We start from the raw sequence: 15,012 nt of genomic DNA, 5'->3' as shown, positions 1-15,012 counted from the left end.
TTCTCATGTTATTTTAACACATCTCGTATGAAAAGAGACACTGAGAGCAACTATTGGGGACTAACTAATTAGGGGATTTGAACACTAATGCCTGCCAGCCAGTCACAATGTGGGACATGGTCTCCATTTGACGCCTGAAAAGTCTTGGAAATGAGGGGCTGTCCCACGCAAAGTGGGACATCTGGTCGTGACCCTAGAGTCTAGGGTGACCCTAGAGTCTAGGGTGACCAGGGCCTAGACCGTCTAAATGGGTTAACGTCAGTCAGTGGTTCTCAACCTTTTCAGGCCATGACCCCTCAAAATAATCTCTGATCTGGGCACCCCCCACCCTGACAAACACTTGGAATTGTAGGAGAGAGGAGACTATAGGAGTTGATGCATTACATTTTGACTCTGTTCCACAGATAAATATTTAAAATATTTATATAATTTGTTTTGCTGATCTACAAGCTTGTAGATTGGCTGTTTTCATTTTTTTCATAGCTCTAATGCGTTGCATTTAGAGCTATGTTACTCTCAACTTCCGCCTCTCGCCTCTCGCATGAATGCAGAATGCTCTTTAGCGAAAATAAAAAGAACGTTTTTGCTACTCACCAAAACAAAGGCGAGTTGTGTCATTAGAAAGCCTACTTTCCTTAGTGGACGCACTCTGAGCCCCCCACCACACGTATAAACTGTACTTTTTGGCCAGAAAGGGATTTTTTTTCACCGGAGGAAAAATATTCTCTGAGGCAATTCTCTGGGCAATATCGGTAGAAGGCGCAGCGGAGTAACTAAAAGTATTTTTTCCCAGTGGAAACAAAATCCCCTTTTGGCCAAAAAGTACAGTTTATACGTGTGGTGGGGGGCTCAGAGTGCGTCCACTAAGGAAAGTAGGCTTTCTAATGACACAACTCGCCTTTGTTTTGGTGAGTAGCAAAAACCTTATTTTTATTTACGCTAAAGAGTAGAGGCTGGTCTGCATTCATGTGAGCGGCGTTAGTTGAGAGTAACATAGCTCTAAATGAAACGCATTAGAGCTATGGACCAGAGCTAGTCCCACCCACTTCTAGCCAGCTCTAGGTGTTGAAATGTTGTGAATATTCAAAGGGGATTTTCTCAGCTTTGGGTAAAACGGCACAATCATTTTAAAATGGTCACATCTCCTTCAAATATTTTCCAATTTAATTGAATGATACATCATATGAAAGCTTACATTCTGTACTTTAATAATCTGTAAACAACTGAAAAATTACTCTGGTCGAGATGAGGGCCTTTCTGCCAGAGGCAGACATATTGTTTGACAATTTGGCCAATGTTACTTACTTTGACAGCAATAATAATAGGCCTATCAGTTTGTTGAATACATGCCGTAATGGTCTTTATTCTAAGTCACTGTTTTTTTAGAATGCTAATTGGCGGGCGTTTAAACAGGGCTACTGTGCCAGCTGTGCGATCTGTTTGACCACCCTCTGTGTGAAGCATTGCAGTGATGAAGGCTCCCCGAGTCTCAGGAGGGAGGCTCCCCGAGTCCATTTGATGAAGCCCCGTCACGGTGAAATGTCTCCCGTTTTTCACCACTAAACCCTCTTCTAGTCTCAGTGAAACGGACCAGAGTTGACAACTGTATATTGGTCTACACCAAACTATTTATTGACCAGCGCGACACATTCCTAGCAAATGTTCCCCCCAGAATAGGGATGCTGGGGTTCAAATGTTTAAGTGCCAGGTCCGTACACAGACAAATGTGTCCGTGGCAACGACTTGGTCTTGTCCATGGCAAATAATTTATAATGTTCTTATTTTGATCATAACACAATTGCTGAATGCGAAGTCTCCAGGTTTTCTTCAGAATATGTATGACGCACTTACTACGACACTATGGCACGACACTATAGAGCGTCGCAGTCCCTCCCCCTTTCAGAACGACGAGTGGCCCATAGGATTTTCTTTAAGTATTTATTTAAAGACGGTTACGCCGCGGACAAAGCCAACTCGGATCGTGACAAATCATGACAATGAACACAATATTTTGGGCCGATCAAATCATTAGAAAGAAGAAAATAAAGGCAGGAGACAACACTATTTGTTTTGTTTTTCTTCTTATAAATTATTTGATCGGCCCAAAACATTGTGTTCATTGTCATGATTTGTCACGATCCGAGTCCGCGGCGTAACCGTCTTTAAATAAATACTTAAAGAATATCCTATGGGAGAAATGCATTGCATTTCATTTCCTGGGCCACTCGTCGTTCTGAAAGGGGGAGGGACTGCGACGCTCTAACTAGTGTCCAACTAGTGGTTCTCAAATGTTTCTTCACTCCCTTCACTCTGAGAGTATGCAAATGGATCTCACGAGTCCATTTGGTTCCATTTGAACACTCAGAGTTACAGACTCTTTGTGTGTTTTTGGTAATTGCGACCGCACGGCCCATTTACTATGAAATCGTTCATTTCCCGCCAGTCACTCATTATCCCCATTCATGGGAATGCCCCCAAATAAGCCCAGGTCTCGTGACATCACGTGACATCATCAGGGATGATGTCATAGTAAATGCGACCTGCTGTAAGAAAAAAGTTCTGCATTGTAGCTTTAACTCTCATGAACACCTCAAAAATGACAAATGAGGAGCCATGTCAAGTAACGCCTGTTCTATTCCTGGCGCAAACGATGAGGACCTCATGTCCTGTATTGTAGCTGTATGTGCTTATTAACGGGTGACTCAGTGACTAGGCCTGAGTCACAGGAATTGAGACAGAGGAAGGCAGATAATCAGCTAGGCATGGAGCCACACGCTTTCTGTGAGGAGAGGTCCAGCTTGGAATGACAACTAGCTGTGGTTTGAAGTCTCTGAGAAGAGAACGCTTTGATTCTCCTTTGATCTGATATTTACAATCCGATGGTCCACAGAAATGGGGGGGGGGGGGGCAGAGGAGAACAAAAAGGCAATATGAAGATGATTGATAGATAGAAATATAGATGGAGACTGATGGAGAATGAGTGAGTTGGTTGAAGTGTGGAACAGAGAGGGAGAAATGAGAATTAGAAAGGTAAGGGTATAGGCGAGAGAGACGGGGAGGGAGAGATGGGGGATGCGAGAGTGAAACGGGGGGTGTGTTTAATTGCGCCGCGTAAGTGTTCGGATTTAGTGTTGTCGACACGCTGATTTGCTTCGCAATTAACCGCAGACAGCAGCTGGTCGCTCCGCTGCACTCTCCAGTCTAAATTGTTGTTACGGGGCTGTCCAGATCACGCACGCTTGTACAAACACTGATTGTTTTGGGTATTTTATGCTTTATTTCAGATAGAGGAGTATAGAGAGGCAGGAAGCCAAGGGTGGCAGAGAGAGAGAGAAAGCAGGAGTCAAATTATAACTCAGTCCTCCATGCATAATGTTGAGGTTATGATATGGTCTGTGCACTAACTGGCAGAGACACCAGACAACGCAGCATTTACAACTACTAGAGTGGTATCTGTTGGGCACTAGCCTAATTGGAACGATGCTAGTTGGAAATGTATGCCCCACCCAGATATTATGTCCCTTTTATGCCCATATATGGAGTTCATTGTCAGGCATGGAGTCTATGCAGACGTCAGAATGATGTCAGAACAGGCCAGCTCCATATATGGACCTGGGCAGAGGCCTTTTGGGAGTGTGGGTGAGACCGACTCGACACCAGGCACTGCACTCCCTGCGGGGGTGTGGAACGTGTTACGTGTGTGTCGGATATGAAGTCGGTGGGACGAACGGTTCTCGAATTACATTGTATTACGAGTCACGACACACACACTGTGTGCATTTATAGTTAGATTAGTGGTTGGTACAGTACATAGAGGTCCTTTTTGGTTGATAACCTTTCAAAAAGAAAGGGGGAGATAATGATGAGAACATTATGTTAATAATTAATATTAAACTTGGGGGGAGGGGAACCACAAAGTTTGAAATGGCAGCGCTCCAACGAATAAGATGTGCTTGCACGACTGTCTTTATCGCGGCAGTACCTCAGGGCTCAGGCTAGCACATTTCGGTGAGAGAGCTTTCATCAGAGCATAGTAAAAAGTAAGAAATTGCCTCTTTTATATTGCAGACAATCATCCCCACCTGTGTAGAGGGCGGCTATGTATTCACCAAAAGAATGATATCAGCACACTTAGACACACATTCAAATATATACAAAATACATCATACTCGCATAAAAATCTCCAACATTTGAACTATATTGCACCTATTCAATTGACAGTCATCTTATCTACCGGTATATTCCAGTGCCAATATAAGACATAAAATGATGTGTACCGAAGTAGGTATAACTAGATAAAGTGCCAATCGGCACAGGTCTCCACCAGGATTCTTCCTCAGCCTAGTGGGAATATGCGTGCACAGTTTCATCGCAATCGGACGCTGCCGAGTTGTGGCCATTTGCTACTCCTGAAAACTGTAGGATCCAATCGTGGCCAATCAGGATGGAATATGAGAAATCAAACAAACCTGTGTTGATCACATGACTATGGAGATCATGTGTACCGATTGCGTGAAATTTGGATAAAATCTGAAGGAGTAATAATAGAAAATGTGTTTTACATATGTGGGCCTCCTGGTGGCGCTATAAAGAGCAGATGTGAAAAATTCCAGACAAAGGTTTTTCCTTGGCCTCTAGGGAGTTGGCATACAAAGTGATCCACAGATTCGTGCAGTTAGAGGTAAAAACACTTTTCGGCCAGTTATAGCGCCACCTTGAGGCTGAGTTGAAATTGTTCATGTGGCATTTCGTCCTCGGCCTAGTGGGAATGTGGGTGCACAATTTCAAGGAAATCACGCGATGTGTTCATGATTTGCAGCATTTTGTTTGAAACTGAGCACTCCTGTGAACTTTGGAAGCCAATCTTAACCAATCAGGATGGAGTCTGAGAAATCTGCAAGACCGGTTTCGTTGAATGGCTGTAGAGAGACTGTGTACCAATTTGCGTGATGTTTGGACAAAATCTGTAGGTGTACTGTGCAAAAAGTTGTTTTGCACAAAGCGGCCTCCTGGTGGCGCTATAACAGGCCGTTCTGGAAAGTTTGGGGCAGAGGTTCATCGTTGGCATCCAGGGAGTGTGTGTGCAAAATTTGGCATCGACCGGGTTAACGGTGGCCGAGATTAGCTACTAACGGACGGACGGACGGACACACACACACACACACACGGACGGACACACGGACGGACGGAGTGCAAAACATACTCTCCCCACATGCCTTCGGCCTGGTGGAGACAATAAGCCAACCAAGAACAGAGGCGACCCCGGTCAAGTTGGGTCAACTAAAGAGCGTATAAGTTGTTATGGGAGATAATTTTTCTCTCTTTTGGAAAAGGTTTCTAGACTCCATCAGCAAAGAAACAAATCCTACCTCAAATACTCGCATGAAATTGCTTTCCGGTTCTGGGTGAATTACTCCACGGTTCGTGATATGCCACAGTCCATTTGAGAAACGTTTTAACTCTATCTCCCGCTCAATTTTTATATCACAACCCAGACTTGTAGTCGCCCACCCATGCACCCACTCGTGTCATTAGCATGCTCTTCAAGAGTCCAGGAGTGTAACTAAGCTGGTCAGTTGAGGACATTCTAGTGGGCTATGTCTCCTCTCCTGTCCTGCACTAATACAGGAGATGCGACCACTAAGCCCTGCAAGGGTCACAAAGGTCTAATCTCTCAAGACGGATCTTCAATTTGCAACGAAAATCTGTCAGCGTGATCGTTGTTTATTTGAGCAGGAGCTCTCCTATAGGGGGCAGGTCCTTGAGCACTATACTATAGCAAGCAAGAAATTACCATGAAGGGATGTGTCCCATGCCTAACTTCATTAGTTCTGGCAGTGATATAAGCTTGCCTACAAGCTAAGGTTCAAAATGTATGTATGTTTTTAAATGAAGCAGCGGCGCATGCATGTTAACACAATCCGGACGCGTTTGCCTGGTCGGTGCACGGTGCACTAGCGAAACTTGAGATGGTAGGCTATAGTCTCTCTGGTCGGGGGACACGTTTACAGGGAGCGGATAACGGTGTGTTCCTCTGCACGCATTTTACCCTCCCAGTAAAAAAAACATTAGGGGTTGGCAGACAGACATGGGGACTATTACACACATGGGAGGAATTTGCATAACGACTAAATTGGGGAGAAAAAAAAATAGAAAGATAAAAATAATGTCTAAAAGGAAAAAGCACGTCTCCATGGCAACAGGACAGCAGCTCAGGCTGTGGGGAACGTGTTGTGGTAGCGATGGTGGGGAGTGGGTGAGGTGGATGCTATAGCGAGGGGTTTGGAGCAGTTCCCATGTTAAGCCCCCTGTCTGTCAAGACTCGCAAATGAAGCCCCCCACCATCAGCCAGCTTATAGGCTGGCTGGCTACACACCACTGGTTCTCAACGTTGGCTCTGGGTCCTTGCTGGAGTCCAAATGTATGGGTCTGTAACCAAATGAGTGTACAAATGGAACGAGAAGGGGAGGGGTAATTTCCTGGTAGGCAAATCTGTTATGCAGAGTGGGTGCATGTGTTTGGTCTGACTAGTCATGGGTCTGAAACACGACAACCCACCTCAAACCCTAACCTAACCGCAAGCGTGGAAGCAGGCGCTAGTCCGAGGTGCGGACGCATGTCGAACCAATGCTCCGTCAGACCATAGTATGCCTCCCATACAGAGTAAGGCCCCCCTCCTTTAATTTGGGAGACTGGGAGGTCGGGTTCGATCGACATACTATCGTCATGTCCAGGGGGTGTACTTGTGCATCAAGCTGCCTCACGCTGAAACAGGAGATAGGCTCCTCCTATGGCTCGGCAAGGCTTACTTGTAGAGTTAATATTACTCTAATAGATCCCCAGGTGTGAATATAATATTCAAATATGTCTTCCCTGTGTATTTTTGGTTTCTTCTTGAAAGCGTTTTAGTCAAAAGGCCCAATCAAAATACATCGCTTTAGTGACATCATAACCCTAACCCCTCCCCATTATCAACAGGTGGGTGGTGATAAGGTGGAAAAAAGCTTCCTAGTATAATCATAGCACCTGATGGTCATAATTACAGGGGGAATCACAGCACTCCATCTTTAAATAGTGCTGGCATCGTGTCTTTGAAGCTGTTTGGAGTTGGCATAGCCATTTTTCATATAAGACCAGCTTGCACACACACAAGATCATTTGGCATCTAGAAGACAACACAGAAGTCTAAAAATGAGAAGTGCGTTAAAATAGTAATGAGCATTGCGCCTCTGTGCTAAGAGGCTTCGAAGCCTCTTAGCTCTGTGCGGACGATAAGGCCCTCAGAGTTAAACACTGAGGATTTCTCAGTGTGGATTGGGGTTGCAGAAATTCAAAACAAATTATGCCTATGAAATTAAATGGGGTTCCGTGGCCTGAATGCATATCAAACTGGCGGTCAGTTTGGCAGTTGAGAATCACTGCTGTTTACGCACGCACGCACACACAAACACACACACACTGGTTGCCTCTTCCTTGTGTTCCAACTGGGATTTATGGGGCCATGGGAATTAAAGATGAGCAATGGTTCAAAATAGTAAGGAGGTTAAGCAACAGGAAATAACGTAACACACAGCGCTGCATGACGTGACATGACGTGTCATATCACCCATAATCCTCATCAAAACCGGCCTTCCAGCACTGGGAGACATGCTGAGCTCCATCTCGACACAGATCGCATCGGGAAGTGTCCGATTTCCACACTTCAGTTCTGCCTCACAATAGCACCATAGGAGTTTATCTTTAATCAAACTTCCAGCTCAATAGGGCCAGGCACTAATTGAGTTCCATTCCCCACGTATAACGATCCCAACGTGTCGCAGTGCGACATGTTATCTGCTATCTTTGCTATTTGTGTTTTCTGCGCGGGGACACGGTTGTACGGTGGTGTAAATCACGCAGAACTCTGCCAGGGTGAAGGGTGTTGCCCATAAATGATGATCATATCAGGATAATTGGTTTGATCACATCAGGAATTAAATTGAGGATTTTTCCAGCTTTTGCGTAAACCATCTTTATCGATGCATTCTTCAGATGAATGGTTTGATAGCTTACAGGTAAATTGCCATAGAGGTATCATTCTTTTCATCACATTTTCATTCCTCTCTCTTTTCCACACTCTCTCATCATTGACTTACCAAAGCTCTTTCCCCCCCTAATTCTCTCTCTCTCTCTCTCTCTCTCTCTCTCTCTCTCTCAAATTCGGTCAAAGTGATCCACACTGCACATCCCAGAGAGTGCATTAGATTTACAGAATAATAAAAGAAAATATTATGACACACGCGCACACTCACACACATACGCAGTCACACACGTGCGTGTGCGTACACACACACACTTCAAGATCTTCCTTTTCCCTGCCCACTGAGCCCTGCCAAGACAGTCATTCACAGCGCAGGAGAAGGAATTAAAATGGAATGCATTATTATTCATGACGTTCAAGAGAGTATATTGTTGTTTGTCTGTCTGTCTGGACGGCTCTCCTCTGTGTGGGGCATCTGTCTGTCCATCTGTCCCACTCTTCATTCATTCTCTCTCACTACTATCTCTCTGTTTCCACAAATCCACCCCTCTCTCTGTGTCTACATATTCCTCTGTCTCGTTCCCTTTTCATCCTTTTATCCCTCGCTGCTGATCCCCTGCCTTGTTATCCCACAAACTGTTTTCCTCTTTCTCTCTCTCTCTCTCTCTCTCTCTCTCTCTCTCTCTCTCTCTCTCTCTCTCTCTCTCTCTCTCTCTCTCTCTCTCTCTCTCCCTGAGTCTCCATTACGCAGTCTCTCCTTCTCCCGCGCTCCACCGGGTAGAGTCTACCCCAGAGCTCTTCAAAGTGGGGGCCGTTGATGAGCCCCCGCTGGTACAGCTAGGGGGCGCCAGGGGGGGCAATTATAAAAGAGAGGAACATGGAAATGCACAAAACAAATAACTAGAAAGGCAATTGTGGGGAAATTGCTTGTGCGTGTGACAATTTCAAGCTTTGAGTTTTGCATAAGTACGTGATGATGATGATGGTGTATTGACCCACATGACCTAAAAGATTTATGTGGAATCAATAATTAAAATGTTTATACGGAATAATAAAGCTGGGCAAGTACTATAGTCTATAGTCAAGGCTATCCTTTCCTTTGGTGATTTTGAGCGTGTTATCCATGCCTTTATCACCACGCGCCTGGACTACTGTAACGCGCTCCATGCTGGCCTAAACCAAGCATCCATTGCTCAGCTTCAGTTCGTCCATAATGCCGCGGCACGCCTTCTAACTGGAACTCGCAGGCGGGACCACATCACACCCGTTCTGGCGTCACTACACTGGCTCCCTGTGCGTTTCAGAATTGACTTTAAAATCGTATTGTTTGTCTTTAAAGCGCTGAATGGTTTGGCACCTCAGTATTTGGCGGATCTTATTGTGGTGTATAATCCCCCAAGGTCACTGCGGTCCGCAGGCCAGCTAAACCTTAGGTCACTGCGGTCCGCAGGCCAGCTAAACCTTAGGTCAATGCGGTCCGCAGGCCAGCTAAACCTTAGGTCACTGAGGTCCGCAGGCCAGCTAAACCTTAGGTCAATGCGGTCCGCAGGCCAGCTAAACCTTAGGTCACTGCGGTCCGCAGGCCAGCTAAACCTTAGGTCACTGCGGTCCGCAGGCCAGCTAAACCTTAGGTCACTGCGGTCCGCAGGCCTGCAGCTAAACCTTAGGTCACTGCGGTCCGCAGGCCTGCAGCTAAACCTTAGGTCAATGCGGTCCGCAGGCCAGCTAAACCTTAGGTCAATGCGGTCCGCAGGCCTGCAGCTAAACCTTAGGTCAATGCGGTCCGCAGGCCAGCTAAACCTTAGGTCAATGTGGTCCGCAGGCCAGCTAAACCTTAGGTCAATGCGGTCCGCAGGCCTGCAGCTAAACCTTAGGTCAATGCGGTCCGCAGGCCTGCAGCTAAACCTTAGGTCAATGCGGTCCACAGGCCAGCTAAACCTTAGGTCAATGCGGTCCGCAGGCCTGCAGCTAAACCTTAGGTCAATGCGGTCCGCAGGCCAGCTAAACCTTAGGTCAATGCGGTCCGCAGGCCTGCAGCTAAACCTTAGGTCAATGCGGTCCGCAGGCCAGCTAAACCTTAGGTCACTGCGGTCCGCAGGCCTGCAGCTAAACCTTATGTCACTGCGGTCCGCAGGCCAGCTAAACCTTAGGTCAATGCGGTCCGCAGGCCTGCAGCTAAACCTTAGGTCAATGCGGTCCGCAGGCCTGCAGCTAAACCTTAGGTCAATGCGGTCCGCAGGCCTGCAGCTAAACCTTAGGTCAATGCGGTCCGCAGGCCAGCTAAACCTTAGGTCACTGCGGTCCGCAGGCCAGCTAAACCTTAGGTCACTGCGGTCCGCAGGCCAGCTAAACCTTAGGTCAATGCGGTCCGCAGGCCTGCAGCTAAACCTTAGGGTAAAAAAGAAGACCCACTTAAAGACCAGAGGGTATAGAGCCTTTTCCATCATAGCCCCCAAATTATGGAATGCGCTCCCCCCCCCAATGTCAAACTGGCCCCCTCCATTGAGACCTTTAAATCCCAACTAAAGACCCACTTCTACACCTTGGCTTTTAACCCCGGTTGAGTTTCCTTGGTCCATGTTTTGTATCCGTTTTGTATTTTTCGTGTGTTTTCTGTTCTCTGTGTTTAGCTACAGTGTATTTGGTTTTATTCTTCTGTACAGCACTTTGTAAACTCTGAGTTGTAAAATGTGCTTTATAAATAAAGTGAATTGGATTGGATTGGATGGCAGTGGTTCCCAAACTTTTTCACGTCAAGGACCCCCAAATTGACACTAATTAGCCCGCTGGACCCCCATTTGAGAGATATGCCATGAAGTGACCCCCATAAGACGATAACCCGTTTAATTTATAGGACCCCCAGTCTACGGACCGTCATTTAATGGCATTTCTATCTCTGAGACCCCAATTTCTATTGTAAAATCAATGTTAATTTAACTCAGAGAGTGTACAAATGGAACCAAATGGACCCGTTACAGACCCATAAGGGCCCATTTGGTTACAAACTATCGTTTGGCTGGGGGCCCACTAGAACTCCCCCAAGGACCCAGCTGGGACCACACTTAGTATGGTATGGAAAAGTGTCTTCTCTAGAAAACCAAATGCCACTCAAACAATCTTTAACATAACTAGAGAAGGGACTCCTATTGAAAGAGTCTCAAACTATAAATATCTGGGCATTTGGAATTGGATAGACGACAAACTATAATTTAAAACCCACATTTCACAACTCATCACTAAACTGAAACCAAAACTAGCATTTCTCTATCGAAACGAAGCTTGCTTTAACTCAAACAATAGGAAGCAGCTGATTCAAAGCACAATTTTATCAGTTATCGACTATGGCGATATTGTCTATTTGCATGCAGCTCCGTCGTCACTAACACCACTCGACACAATCTACCACTCAGCCCTGCGGTTTATAACTGGAGATGGGTTCCTCACCGATCACTGTAGGTTGTATGAAAAGGTTTATAACTGGAGATGGGTTCCTCACCGATCACTGTAGGTTATATGAAAAGGTTGGTTGGCCTTCATTGGCTAAGATACGAGAACAGCACTGCACTGTTTTTATCTACAAAGCCTTACTTAAAGAAATGCCTATACATATCTTAGCAGCATATTACATCCCAAAACTGGCCAACATCACACCCGCTCCCAAAACTACCTTATGTTAGAAATCCCCATTGTGAATTCCGAATTGGGTAAAACAGCCTTTCATTACTATACACCTCACATGTGGAACTGTCTACAACCAATTTTAAAACTGAACAACTTGATTTCACTTGAACATTTTAAAAGACTTGTAAGGATCCATTTGAGATCTAGCTATACTTGTTCACTCTGGATTGTTTCTCATCCTGTAATGTATTTGTGTTTATATTGTATGTTATGTTTACTGTAATCAGGGCGTTATTGAAAAAGAGAGCTTGCTCTCAACTGACTTCCCTGAATAAGTAAAGGTTACAGAAAGAAAGAAAGAAAAGTTTGGGAACCCCGGCCGGCACCACCCCATCTCCCTTTTAAGCCAGTCAATCTAAGCTAAAAGCCAAAAGAAATTGTAATAGTAATCGTTCAACATTAAAAATGGATTATTATATACATTTTGGATCATGGTAAATTCAGGTGTTGAACGTTGGGGTACCATTGAAAACCAATATAATGCAAAGATTTCACATTTGAATTGGCATGTCACAAAACTAGGGGTTATTCATGATTCTAGTTTTGCATAAAAATATTTATATAATAAAAAAAAATTGATGACCCTAAAGATCATAAAAAACTTTGAATGAATACTATTGCAATTTATTTTGGGTCAAATCTTACATTTCTTGCAGGCACGTGCACACATAGACATCAAAGGGGGCTTGAGCCACCTGCCCATTTACATAAACAAACGTCCCTCTCTAGACTTGATTGAATACAAGTATTTATTAACAGTTTGCAGAATGGGTACATTTCACATGAAAACACAACTCAATACAAAGAGTGAATTGAGGCATTACATTTAGCTTGACTCGGTTCGACAGATAAATATTGTGAAAATAGCAGATCTACAAACTCACAAGGCGTTGATGGTGGTCCCACAGGTTGAGAACCCCTGAACTAAGTAGTAGCCTATAGCGTTGCTGTCGGGCAGAAGCCTCTTTCATCTCCGCATTTTAACCTTTTGTGGGTTTTTGTAATGTCCTACTTCATCACACTACGGCCTCACACAAAAGCATCAAGAGTACCTCGAAATGTTTCAGCCCCTGCCTCGCTAACACTCTCTGCATGTCCCTGCTGTCCTTCATGCTCCTCCGCAGCGCTGATGCACGCCGTGGTGTTCGGCAACGTGACGGCCATCATCCAGAGGATGTACTCCCGTCGCTCTCTGTACCACACCCGTACCAAGGACCTGAAGGACTTCATCCGCGTCCACAGGCTGCCCAAGGCCCTGGAGCAGCGCATGATGGAGTGCTTCCAGACCACCTGGTCCGTCAACAACGGCATCGACGTCAGCGAGGTGAGAACGACGTACGGGAGGGATGGAGGGAGGTTGTGCAGGAGTTGGTCGCGCGCACATTTTTAGTTTTCAACCTGCCACGGGTTAGTAGTAGTAACGTGCCGCGCATGTCCGGAGTCGGGGGGTAGTTTTAACCTGCCACGGGTTAGTTTGAACCTGCTGCTCATGTCCGGAGCCACGGGTTAGTTTTAACCTGCCGCGCATATCGGGAGCCACGGGTGAGTTTTAACCCGGCCACGGGTTAGTTGTAACCGGCCACGCATGTCGGGCGTGACGGTGTTGTCGGACTAAGGCCTGTCAGACTGTTGGCATGTCTAACAATCGTATGCACCCCCATTTGTAGTGTGTGTGTGTGTGTGTGTGTGTGTGTGTGTGTGTGTGTGTGTGTGTGTGTGTGTGTGTGTGTGTGTGTGTGTGTGTGTGTGTGTGTGTGTGTGTGTGTGTGTGTGTGTGTGTGTGTGTGTGTGTGTGTGTGTGTGTGTGTGTGTGTGTGTGTGTGTGTGTGTGTGTGTGTGTGTGTGTGTGTGTGTGTGTGTGTGTGTGTGTGTGTGTGTGCGTGCGTGGCTAATGCAACCAGTGGGCCAAAGTACCTTCACAAATTTTTCCATCTGTTTTATTATTTCTGTCTATCTATTAACAGGACATGTACAGCTTGTTCCCTTGCAAGTCGGACATAACTTAATAACTACCGTGGCTTGGATTGACCCTGGCTATTACAATCCGGATCAACCGGATTGGCTCCGCTACTCCGGCAATGATTATGCAAATTTGGATGTCTTGCCGTCTGGGTAGAATATAGGCCAGGACTCAAAGTAACTACTAGAGGATTGATGCCCAACTCATGCGACACACATGTGTGCAACGCACACACGCACGCACGCACACACGCACACAGTCTTAATGTCATGGCTATCCGGCTCATGCATTTGCCATGCAATCACTCATTCTGTCTGAGTACCTCGTTGGTCGAGGGGAAACAATTGTTCAGTGTTCCAGTGTTGAGTGATTTAAAACAAGTTTAAACAAAGCCGGGCCTCACACACATCTTGATGATCATGTTAAAAGCTGTTGGTGTTCTTCAGTCTTCCTTTCCATTGCTATGTCCAAAATGTAACTTTAACTACTCCGAAAAGAACAAACATCCCACAGCAGCTGGCCACGTGTGCTTAGATGTGTCTGCAAATGCTATTGCAGTGCTTCTCCAAATAGGGTCTGGGGTCCTTGAGGGGGTTCCAAGGGTTTCTCTGCTAAATGATTGATAGTTAGGAAGCAGAGGGACATACAGTACTCGCTTTGCAGTGCATTAGATTTATGCATGTTAGACTTATCTCTGATGTCCGGAAGACAACACCTAACTCTAAAATATTCATTTTTCAGAAAATTCACAAGTTAATGGGTTCAATCCCGGTCATCGCCAACTCAGTGTATGAGTGGCACGGCTTGGGTGCAGCAATGCGGGAAGTACTGGGATACTAATAACGACAATCAGACACTCCAGACCTACTTACTTCCGAAGCGCTTTTTACTACTTTCCATTGGTTCAATATTTTTGAACCAACACACAGACGTGGAGGGTGTTCAACAGCACTGACTTATGGGAAGAAAAATAAAAGTACTTAGGTGGTTTCCTCCCGACAGCGACGTTATTATTAGCAACACCATTTAATTCACCAGTCCAATCAGTGAGAGCAGTCACTTTGACTGGCAGTTGTGCCTTGTGAGACTTCTGCCATGTGTGTAACTAAAGTTTTCAAATAAGTGTAGTGGAGTAAAAGTACAATATTTGCCTCCGAGATGTAGTGGATTAGAAGTAAAAGTTTTGGAAATTGTAAATACTAAAGTAAATTACAAATACCTCAAAATTGTACTTAGATGTACTTAGTTACTTTCCACCACTGGCAATGATATTTTTTAATGTTCTGGACTCCATCCTGCAGTTTTGCAGAAGATACAGTTTACACACACACACACAACATCTGTGCCAAAT

General features: G+C 45.4%; 1 protein-coding gene across 1 annotated transcript in view; it reads left to right on the top strand.

The window, feature by feature from the left end:
* Positions 1-15,012, top strand: part of LOC310853918 (voltage-gated delayed rectifier potassium channel KCNH8-like) — a gene marked incomplete at its 3' end in the record, with an annotated part of 69,537 nt that overhangs the window by 31,520 nt on the left and 23,005 nt on the right. The window contains exon 9 of the mRNA XM_083758390.1: positions 12,826-13,025. Within this exon, the coding sequence (XP_083614516.1) occupies positions 12,826-13,025 (200 nt within the window). The remainder of the gene's footprint in view (positions 1-12,825; positions 13,026-15,012) is intronic.

The sequence above is a fragment of the Protomyctophum parallelum genome (genome assembly GCF_964188405.1).
Source record: "Protomyctophum parallelum genome assembly, chromosome: 23".
Taxonomy (NCBI): Eukaryota; Metazoa; Chordata; class Actinopteri; order Myctophiformes; family Myctophidae; genus Protomyctophum; species Protomyctophum parallelum.
The sequence above is the reverse complement of the archived record's forward strand: the minus strand, read 5'-3'. Positions and strand labels throughout refer to the sequence as shown.